The 12,072-nt window shown below is 41.6% G+C and overlaps 1 protein-coding gene across 2 annotated transcripts in view; it reads left to right on the plus strand.

The window, feature by feature from the left end:
- Window positions 1–12,072, plus strand: part of gabrb2a (gamma-aminobutyric acid type A receptor subunit beta2a) — a gene marked incomplete at both ends in the record, with an annotated part of 35,105 nt that overhangs the window by 5,538 nt on the left and 17,495 nt on the right. For both annotated transcript variants that reach the window (XM_080035860.1, XM_080035861.1), the window contains one exon: window positions 11,379–11,599. In XM_080035860.1, the coding sequence (XP_079891986.1) occupies window positions 11,379–11,599 (221 nt within the window). The remainder of the gene's footprint in view (window positions 1–11,378; window positions 11,600–12,072) is intronic.

Here is a 12,072-nt window from a genome sequence, read left to right on the forward strand (position 1 = left end):
AGTTAACTAAAAGGTTATATATTTTAGAGCCATAACAATACTGATATTGATTATTAGTCAGCATAGGCTATAATGCCAAAGAGATCCGCATTTTAAGGTATAGGCCTACCATTATTTTCACGTTGTATTTGTGTGGAAAGGGAGCAATGGTTTAAAAAATGTTTTGGGGATAAATAAACATTAATTAAATTTAATAACCTTTATTTTCCTTCAAGGTTTCCCTCTCATTTACAGTAACAACAAGCACATTGCAGATGCTCATGTGATTTTATACATATATATATTTTGGGGGAATAAAACATAATAATTGTGTGAACATTTTGTCTACCCATGTATGTACCCTAATATATCTGTTCATATGTCATGCATCAACATACTTCTGTCAGGTGACAGACAGTGGACAGATAGAGGAGGAGAGACTGGAGGAGATAGAGGAGGAGAGACTGGAGGAGATAGAGGAGGAGAGGATAGAGAAGGAGAGACTGGAGGAGAGGATAGAGAAGGAGACAGAGGAGGAGATGCTGTAGAAGATGAAGGAGAGGCTAGAGAAGGAGAGGCTGGAGGAGATGGAAGAGAGGCTGGAAATTCACAGGTGAGGTTGTTGTTGATGTTGTTTACAGTTGCACCAGAGTAAAGTTGAAAACTCTTCTAAGTTGACTCATTTTCTTTCATTAGTTGCTTTAACCTATAACATTACAGAATGCATATTCTCTTTTGATATTCAGATATGCATTATAAACATGTTAATTAAGCCGATTTATTGTTTTTTTTTTCAATTATCATTGCGAATACAAAAAAAACCTATCAACTTTAGGAAGCACTTTCATATCCCACGGACCCCACCAATGTCCAAATCAAACCTACTCCCTTGCAATCAACAGTCTAAAACCCTTGATTCAGTATACATTCATAGAAAAATAAGATAACCAGAAGAAAATGCATCCGAAAATATGTAACTAGTGACATTTTTGTAGTGTGTGTGTGTGTGTGTGTGTGTGTGTGTGTGTGTGTGTGTGTGTGTGTGTGTGTGTGTGTGTGTGCGCCATTAAGTAAAATCATACTTTTAACGATTAATCAGAAATTTAGAATAAGAATGAGGAAGCAAAATCTTGAGTCAGTGTCATGTACAGTATCATGTCCAGGGAACCTTGAATTGCTCTTGAGGATGAAATAAAATACTGTTTCTTGAGGCAGTCTTTGGCAGAGCAAGGACAGAAGTTGTGTTAAATTGTTGTTGTCCCTCTGGGTCTAGATTGGGGGGTGTATAAAACAAAACAAACACATTTACAAATTTGGTCCAGACTCCCTTAAGAAAACCTGAGCTTTTCTTTTATGATCACACTGAACAAATCCTACATTATGTGACAGAATGGGACTGGAGTTGAAATGGCTGTTTGTCTTTATGAACGGGCTTTTCTATCATGGCTGGTGGTGGTGAGCAGGTTTTTCGAGGTTGTAGACAGCTGCTCATGCTTCTCTAATTAAAGATAAAAGTGCCTCCGGTGGAGAATGAACTCTGCCTTTTGGTCGGCGGGCTGATTGGTCGGCGGGCTGATTGAAGCCATTGTAGCATTTTTTTCTTCTGTGCTGACATGGAGGACAGGATAGTTGTATAGCAGGGAGTTGTTGTTTTTTTTTTGGGGGGGGGGGGGGCGTCATGAGATTTGCAGTTGTGTTGCTTTTTGTGCACAAGATGGGTTCACATGTGTACGTGCCACCGCTGTGTTATTTTGTTCTTTATTCTTTGCACTCTGGTGTGATCCAAGGCGATGGCCCGCTGAGGCTCAAAGGTCAGCCATGTTGTCGTCGGGCGCCAATGCATGACATTACGAGCGCGTTGTTTCAAGAGGGGAAGTGTCCTCAAGAGTCCGAGGTGTGACCACACATTGCTCCTCGCCGGGTGGGCTGTGCTGCTGACTCACACAGGGGTTAGTGCAGAAATATATAGCACAGATAAGCCTTTGACATCAAGGTCCAGTCCTCCCCATCCCCACCCCAACCCCAACCCCAACCCCTGCTTTATCTCTGTCTGTTCAGCGCATGGCATCCCGCTCCATCACTCATTCTATACCCTCACTTCAGCAGCAGCTGGAAATCGCATTTGCATAATGCTGTTTGTTTTTATGCTGAAATCACAGATCCAGGAAACCGAAACCCCCTGGTTACGGTTACATTAAAAAAAAGGGTTTCTGCACACACGCACACACACACACACACACACACACACACACACACACACACACACACACACACACACACACACACACACACACACACACACACACACACACACACACACACACACACACACACACACACACACACACACACACACACAGAGCCCGGTGCATCTGATTAAATACAAGTGGAGGGCTGTTGTCTCAGTAATGCATCAGTGCTGCATAATAGCGTCTTCAGCACACATTCCATATGTTGTCTATAGCTCCAGTATGCACTTGAAGGGCTGGAATTAAGATGGAATGAGTAAATGAGTAGATTCACTACACGTCCTTCCTTCCGACATCTCGTGCTTGTGTTAATTACATGTAAAATACCTGAGGTTGGGCGGTTGTCAAGAGGCACTGGCCGTACTATAATACTCTACTGTGCATGTTAATTAGCTACTATGGCTGTGAATTAAAAGATTGAAATAAAACCAGCTGTGGTGGCTTCTGGAACAGTGGAATTAGTGGGGCGTGAGAGTTTTTTTTTCTCTTTATTACAATCATTATTACCCTGACGAGCGCTGGTTTCTTTGAGTGAGTAAGGGGGATCTGGCCCTCAGATAAGGGGCTGCCGATGATGACCAGAGGGAACCCTATACACACAGGGGCCTCCTCCATGTATACTATAGTAGGCCTACCATGTGTGTGTGTTTGAGAGACAGGCAGCTTTCTCGTGTCTGTGAATTAGCAACCATTTTGATCTTGTTTGTCCAAACTGATCCTGTTCCATTTTATTTCCAGCTTGTGGAAAATAAGCTTGTGTTATTTTTACTCAGTGTTGCCATGACAACGCAGCCTCCTATTTTCTCCTCTCTCTCTCTCTCTCTCTCTCTCTCTCTCTCTCTCTCCTTGTGGATCCAGGGAAGGAAAGCAAATAAGGCCTCCTTTTTTCTTACAGGGACTTTTGAAGGGGGTTTGTCACATTTATAATCCAGGTGAAGGTTGTTACTGTCTGTAAAAAAGAGGTTGGATTTTTGTTAGTTCTAAATTTGGTTGTTTTTTTCCCCTTTTCTTTTTATAAAATGCTGATAATACAATACGTTTCCTCGAAATGTTAACGGCTATAGTATCTTACAAAAGGCGGCAAATACTGATGATTTCAGTGATTCAGGTGATTGTTTTACAGTTAATGGATTCATTGTTTACTATATAATATAGTGAATAAAAAAAAGGATACATCACAATCCTCCAGAGCCACATTCCCATGACTTGTTCTGCATGATCAATGACTGAAACAGTGTCTCTATTATCAAAATGGTTGCTGATCAATACATGCAGTGTTTCAGCCCTGCAACATTATAGAATCTTAATTAATCAGGTGTGGTTGCTGCAAAAAGTACCACCCGTACACATCTTTTTTTACATTCACATTTATCTCTAACATTTAAATATAGTCTCTGTGTGTGTCCGGCCCCCGTTCAGCTTTGATTGTGCGAGCTCTGTTTGCTCTGCTGAGTTTTCCCAGAAAGCTTATAAGACAAGAAGAATGCAAGTTGTCCAGAAGAATGTCATTAGTTATGCTGAGTGGACGCACAACAGTAACAGATTAACGTGGTCAGCAGCATCATCATAGCACCAGAACAACACTTAATCCAGCAGCTTTCTAACATGCACACTGCTTCCTGGCTTTAATGTTTAGTCCATGGAGACTGGGTTCATTTATAGATGAAAGGATGTAAGGAGAGATGTGAGCTCACAAAAACACACAATTGAAAGTAAAACCTGGTAACAAAAGGTTTCAAATACACTTCATAAAGGCTGATACATCGTATAATGTGCAAAAAATATATGCATTTCAGTAACATAAGGAAATGAGTGTTGTATATTTAAACATTTGAGTTATTTTTACAAAAGCATTATTTCCTTTATACATGTATAAATCAAATGGTGGCTTTCTGGAATGCGTTTCATCTAATACACTTTATCAAAATGAATCAATCGGATTAAAAGTAAAAATAAGTAAGAGTGTTCCTTATTCCCTTATTATTTTCTTGGCCAGTTTGTCGTTTGCCTTTAATGATCAACACTTGCCCTTGCACAGTCCCACTGCAGGAGCCAAGTTCTGTCAACTTTAAAGTGCGTGTAAATATTGTTTTCATAATGGACAGTGCTGGGAACAAAGACGATGCATTTCTTTTATGTCAACAAAAAAAAAGAGTAAGTTAGCCAGCGCCATTAAATGTTTATGTGCTGATGACTTCCTTTATGATTCTCTCAGGCACTTTCTCCAATGAAGCTCTTAAGTAGCTGAAAAATGACCCATTGGAACGATATGGCATCCATGTTGTCACTTCCCCTCAAGATGTGTGTGTCTGGCAACTCATTCACAATGCACTAACCCCCCTCCCTAATATTTAATTTGAAAGCTTTGGTACTCAAAGCGGACACAGAGAAGCCAAAAGATGAATAAAGTCAGCATGACCAGCTGATGTGTTGTGGCGTCTCCTCCAGCTTGTAGATGCAAACAGACAAGTGACTATGGGACGTCTGCGGACGAGCTTGTTATTGTGTTATCACCCAAAACATGGAATGCTGTGGCTGTGGCTGTGGCTGTGGCTGCGGTGCACAGTTAGACATTGTTATTATCACCACACATTCTGCTGGAGCGCACCGCAGCTGGGACCGGGCAGATGAAAGAGTGAGCAATATGTTGGACGTCTGTCTGTTCCTACCAAGCTGCAGAGGAGAGAGAGAGAGAGAGAGAGAGAGAGAGAGGTAGTGCACAAGAACACTGTGTGTTTTAACCCTTAGCCTTTGTTGCCTATTTTTCTCATTATTTGGGTTCCCAGAGAAAATGTAGAATGCTGAAATTAATACAAATCAAGCATTTTCCCCTTCAAATATTTGTTTTTCAAAGTGGTAAGCCTTCATTCCTCAACAACTGCACATTTGATGAAGGGGACACAATGCAGAAATGACCCTAAAGCACCAAATACAAATTTGTTTTAATGGACTATATCATTATTAATATAAAAATATCATATATACTGAATGTTTATCAGAATTAATTTATCTGCTAAAAAATGCTGTTAAATTGTAAAAGAACAAAAAACAAAAACAGTTATGTGCACGCTCAGGCTTTGTACAGGCATAAAGAAATATATATTAATTTTGTTGGACAAAATTCCCTATTAGACCTCTGATTAACAACACTTTATAAAACCTTAATAACAGAAAGCCTCATAATAGTAATAATAATTTGGGCTGTACACCCAGCTGTAGGGCTGTACAAAAAGTACTGGCAACACAAATCACATATTAAACAGAATTAAAAAAATCCATTGCGTTTGATCATGATTCATAGCCAGAGTCTATAAGACCACAAACAGAAGTAAAGTGGCAATTATGTAAGTGCGGTTTTTTGAGTCTTAAAAAGGACAAAGCGCCACATCCACAGAATGTATTATTTCATAAACAACAGCGAACATAAGAGACCACATGTAAATCACACCTGCAACATTACAGAGACTGAGTGAATGCATTAACGTCAGCCGTTTCTTCACATCTAAAATGAGAAACATAGCAGGATGCATTTTGTTCTAAAGCCCTGCTATTGGCAGCTCCCTCCCTGTGACAGCTGATGCCGTTGTAATGGAGGTCTTGTAACAACTGTAGCCTGTCAGATATCTGGGGGAAAAACACAAATGTACTCTGTGTCACTCTGTCACAATCTTAATGGGGGTTTGTTAGCCCAGGAACATATCTGTAGTGAAGCACTGTCACTGTGCAACCAGCCTTGATGTGTTTTTCTAAAGTTAGCCGGGCCTTGTTTGAATCTTCGTCTTGTTTATGCATTCAGTGCTGTCAATGTGATTTTTTTTAAAAAATAATATTGGTGCTCTCCACAAGATGTCTCCCTCACTGGTGCTCACTGTGTGATGTTAATGGATTTTGTGAGGACTAAGTTGTGACAAGGAGAGTGAAGGTCGCTTTGGAGACTGGGACTCCAGCATGGGACGGCCTGTCTCTAAGTTATGGCAGCTTTTTTTTCCTTTTATTTTAATTTTAATTTTTATGGGACACTGCATGCTGCAAAGACCCTTCCGACCTCCTCGTTCTCCTCCTTTTATGTGTGGAGGAAAAAACTCTCAACACATTAAACAAATTAAATATGTCATAAATATCTGAATCAAGGACAACTCCCAGACTAAGGCTTCTGTATTTTTATTGTGACTGCATACTTATGTTGTGTGTTCAGGGATCAGGGGTTTGCACCCCTATTTTTTAGCATCACAGGCGCATGATAGTGTGGTGAGGAAAAGCAACAATGATACGTTGTAGAAGCAAAAAGGTTTATTTTCAATCAATAGCAAGAAACTCCGCGGAGGGTCACTAGTTCCAACACATGTAAGTATGTTACAAGGAGTGACAACCTTTTCTTAAATCGTCACATATTTAAGGAACATTTACTCCCCAGGGGGGGAGGCGTCTAACAGTGGGATTGGAGGAGAGACAGGCTGAGAGGCAGACAGTTCTAATATACATACATTGTTATTGTAAAACATGGGAGGGGTCAGGTTGATCTGAGTAGGAGAGACAGGCAAGGGAGGGGGACGTAGGAGACAGGTAGACAGGTAAGCTGGGTGAGGGAAGAGGAGGGGGAGACAGGTTGGGAGGCAGACAGGTTGAGATATACATTCATATTATAATTGTGGGTGGGGCAGGCTGACCCAGAACAGCAGGAGGCTGTCTGCAGGAACATTGTCCTCTTTCAAATGTATAGTCAGGCTGGCTACTCTCCCTCCACAGTATATTGACAGAACATGTAGCAGAGTAGTAGTAGTGTAGTAAACGTGTTTTGTATTGGACAGGATTTTTTTCATTGGCAGTTGAAAAAAAGTACAAGAAATTAGGATTTTCTTAGTTCGCAATTGAAAAACAACGTGGTTTTCCTTTCCTTGTGTTCCTGCACAATGCCAGAGTAACACAACACCTTCCCCCGCCGTCACAAAACAAAATGTCCTTCATGGCATTACAGAAGTTTATTTTACAATGGAGATTGCATTGTTTTAAAGTTGTTACTTTTTGTTACTTGTTGACTGTACAGACAGAGACAGAGACAGAGACAGAGACAGAGACAGAGACAGACAGACAGACAGACAGACAGATAGAGAGAGATTGTCGATCTATTTTGTGTCCCTCTCTGAGCTCAAGTGATGTCCGAGCGGGGGTAAGCAGCAGTACCATCTGCGAGGCCGTAATAAAGCTGCCATTTTACAGCAGCACAGCCAGGAGGCAGCATGCAGGCCCAGGTGTACTGTGCATCTCTATAGTCTCTATCCCACAGAACACACACACACACACACACACACACACACACACATACACATGCATGCACACACACACAGACACGCACACGCACGCACGCACACACACACACACACACACACACACACACACACACACACACACACGCGCAAACTTAAGAAGGTTTATTCACAGAACCCAATTTGACACGTAACAGGTGAAAATAATAAAAGTGAATAATGGCTGAATTCCATTTAGCTGCTTCAGTCTTAGGGTCCTGGTGTTGTTGCACGCTGCCACACTGTCCTGAATGATACTGACACACCTCAACACCATCCAGACATTGTTGGCTCTATTATTATAACACCTGTGCTTATTCCAACTGTGAAAAGTCAAAATGTCTGCTGTGAATAAAGCTCCATGACTGTGTCCAAAATGGGTCTCCCTATAGTCGCTAAAATTATCCTCATCCATTTCATGCGAGTGTCTGAATTCTGCGACGAGCGTGAACTTTATTGCCTGTGTCGTGCCCCTTAAAAAAATCCCACAAGAAAAAAAAATCGTGTCCAACTTTCTGCTAATGATCCCGCACTGCGATTGCTCCACATTTTTATACATGCAAAATTGACAGGTTGGGTGACAACACGCGAAAATGATTCATAAGAGTCCCAGAAACTCATTTCACCGCCTGCTGTAAGTGTGAAGGACACAGTGTCTGTTATATGAGGAGATGGGTGAGTGATTTTCCATGATGTAATTATGCTATTCTTGGTCTATATTCAGCACACATGACGTCTCCCCTTCCTGGAGCAGGGACCCTTCCTCCTAAAATTCTTCTTCTTTTTAGGCCTTTTTATTTATTTATTTTTTTATCCATCCCAAATCTTGGGTCTAAATAGAGAGGGTGTCGTATGTCATGCAGATTGGAGAGCCCCTTGAGACAGTATGAAAAATGATAATGCGCTCTGACTGTAAATAGAATTGACTTGCCTTGGGGAAGGAAAAATCCCTCTGGTGCTGCAATCGTTAGTCAATTCATCAAGTTGACAGACAGTCAAAAATATTATCAACATATTATTCTAGAGTGGTAATATTTGTCAGTTCGGGTCCCCTAAATTCTACCATGTTGGTGTTGTATAAATAAAAATGTAAGAGCTATGAAAAATCCAAAAAGAGTGTAGCAAAAAGACAGACATAGAAAAGGATTGTTGCTGAAAATCTGGGACAAAACAATCACTTATTCTATTATTGGGAGCTGTTGAGTGCTCAACATAGTGAATCACACTCACTTAAAATGCCTGAGAGGGAATATAGTGACTTGGGAGTGATTATTTCCACATGGCTCTAGTTTATTTTATTTATTTAGTTATTCGATAGGGATAATGCTCATTAATTGATTGACAGGATGCTGTAAATAAGCCAGAGTAAGCTGTGTGTACTAGCCTAATAGCCTAATATGTTTCTTCGCCCCAAACGGCAAAAGGATGCTGGTAAATACAGGGGTTGATGCCCCAGTGGGTGAAGTATGACAAGCCTGCAGGCAGAAGCTAACGATCCCAACCGGTGATACAGACACTCGTCAGATCGACGTGCTGATAATGAGACAGAGAGGGAGTGAGACAGTGTGAGAGGAGGAAGCTTCACTCATCTTAAACAGGCTATGGATGAGGCAGTCCTTGCTTGACTTTTCACTCCTTCAAAATAAAATAAAAAAATTCACATGGCAGCAGCTCATGTATTTTTAGATGCACTTTTTTCACGCAGTACCTCCTTCGAGCACGCAATGAATGCAAAGAGTTGAGGGGTGGAACAAGTGGCATTGGCTTTACCAGGGAATACACTCAGAAAAAAAACACGGCGATAAGTAACGATGATGGCTGATTGGAGCAAAAGGCACAAGGGCCTCGTTTCACGGGCCATATTTTTTCATTTGTTTTCCCCACTCATCGATTGCACTGCAATACACTGCAACAGAGCGCATCCGACTGCAGTGCTGTGTGTGGGTGTGAGTCTTTTTTTTACAGAGTGAGACGCGGTGGAGAGAGGTGGAGATACAGTTTTTTTGCTTCATCTCTGAGCATGTGTAAAAAAAACACACTGTAGGCTATCTTCGTAAGATGCTGTTTTCTCACTGAGGTTAAAATAAAAAAAATAAATCTCTCCTAATTCCCAGTAATTTGGTTGATTGTTACACAGAATTAAAGTCAAAGAAAGACAAATCGATTGAGCCCCAGCTGCCTAAATCTATTGGCTCTAAGAGTATCTTCTCTAACAAGCTGAGAGGAACCTACTTTTCTTCCAATGCATACAGATATTGTAAGTGTGAGACTAAATAGTTCCCCCTCTGGTTACGGCCTCAGAATAAAGTGAGGATTGTTGAGTATTAACCCCCCAACCCCCAGACACCAAGGCCCGTAGTACAGGCCGTGGCCTTTCAGACCGGCGAGGACCTTTTGACTGACCTTCTCACCATGCACAGACCATGTAACGTGCTGTGACACATTTGTGGTGTCGTGCTGCTGGTGCTTGACATGTTTCCAAGACGTGGGAATAAAACATATTCCTATATTTAAGGTGTCACCTGAAGTCAGTAGATATTGTTTGAAAAAGGTTGTTTGAAGGGATTTACAGTGTAATTAAAGGCGCCGTGTGTTAACGATATTGGTGTTTTTCAGAACAGACTGGGTAGAAGTGGAATATAATATTCATAAGTATGATTTAATTAATGATCTCTTGAAAATAAAAGTTTTCTCTTTATTACCTTAGAATGAGCCTTTTATATCTACATTGGAGCGGGGCGCTGAGGCCACCATGTTGTACCGCTATGTTTCTACAGTAGCACAGAACTGACGAACTTAACGGCATTACGCATTTTTATATATCGTGGCTGTCTTTGGGAAATGCACCTGTTGGAAGATGAAGAAGATCTACTATAGAATAAATAACTAAATACATCTTCACCTCATTACTTTATATTGTGGAATGTCTTGAGGCAGTGGTGGATGATTCCATCTCTAGTAACTAGCTTCATGTCCTAGGGGGCGCCCTTAGCTCAGTTGGTAGGGCGTCCCCCCCATGGGCCTCGGCCAGCAGCGGACCCGGGTTTGATTCCAGCCCGCGGTCGTTCTCTGCATGTCACTCCCCTCTCTGCCCCATTTCAACTCTGTCTCTACACTATCAATAAAGCATAAAAATGCCAAAAAAATATCTTAAAAAAAAAATAGCTTAATGTCCTTGAAGGCCACCGTAGCTTCTGTAAATTCTCCGAAACAAGAGGGGTAGACGCGGAGGGTTGCAATCATAGACCTTTCACCACTAGATGTCACCAAAATACACCTTTAAAACACAGTGTACCTTTAAAGGTCACCTATTATGCAACATGCCCTTTTTCATGTTTTTTCAACATTAATATGGGTCCCCAGTGTGACTATTCTCCCAAGGTATGACAAAAAACAACCCTCTCTCCTTTTCTCCACCTCCACCTTTCTGAAAACCTGTGTTCAAAAACCCCAGTCCCTTATGACATCATGCCACGCCCCATCACTACCAATCTAACTTAGCACTACCTCCACCTGCCATTCAAACCGGCAGCTGGATCAAGGGCAAATCAGAGCAGACTGTGCATTTTGGAAGGCGGGGCTTATAGAGACGGGCTCTCAAACAGAGAATTTCAGACAGAGGCTGAAAAGAGGAGATTTTAGCAATGTTACTGTGAAAAATATAAAGGGTTTTTAGGACACTACCCCATAAAAACAGTTTCTATTAGAAATACAAATGACAATTTTGAAAATGAGCATACTATGAACCCTTTAACGTCAGCTTTATTCATTCTCACTTTCACTTTGTCTTTAAAACCCTGCACTATAGCATCACTAAATGGACCCCTTCCCTTCTCTGTCTTTCCAGGACTACACCTTGACAATGTACTTCCAGCAAGCGTGGCGGGACAAGCGTCTGTCCTACTCCGAGATCGCCTACAACCTGACCCTGGATAACCGGGTGGCAGATCAGCTGTGGGTGCCCGACACATACTTCCTAAACGACAAGAAGTCCTTCGTTCACGGAGTCACCGTCAAGAACAGGATGATCCGTCTGCACCCGGACGGCACGGTGCTTTATGGACTCAGGTAAGCCTTTCACCAGTGGCCCCTTCCTCTATCCTGTCATGAACATTAGCCCGATTGATCGCAAAGACGTTCTTAATGAAGTATAATGTGATTGTTTCAGATGGTGTCTGAATGAGCCTTTGTTTTAATGAACTCTCAATAGAGAGTTATCCCACAGTATCGGATTTTGGCCATATGGAAATAAGCCCCGAGTTGTAAAACAAAAGGGGAAAAAAGAGTGGAATAATCCTTTAAAAGCTGTGTGTAGGACGAGGTGTGTGAATTCATGCATAAACTATTCTCGTCCCCTGGTGATCATCAATATCAATAATTGGTTGGTCTTGATCAATAATAAAGGGGGGCATGCAGTGCAAACAGCCAAACTGAGTCTAATTGTGCAGGAATGTTGGTTCAAGCCCATCTACAAGCTGTGTCTTTGTGGTGTTGGCCTTGCGCTGCCTCTGAGGAAGGCTGCCATCTATTATTGATCGCTT

This window comes from Ammodytes marinus, assembly GCF_949987685.1.
Source record: "Ammodytes marinus genome assembly, chromosome: 10".
Classification (NCBI taxonomy): domain Eukaryota; kingdom Metazoa; phylum Chordata; class Actinopteri; order Uranoscopiformes; family Ammodytidae; genus Ammodytes; species Ammodytes marinus.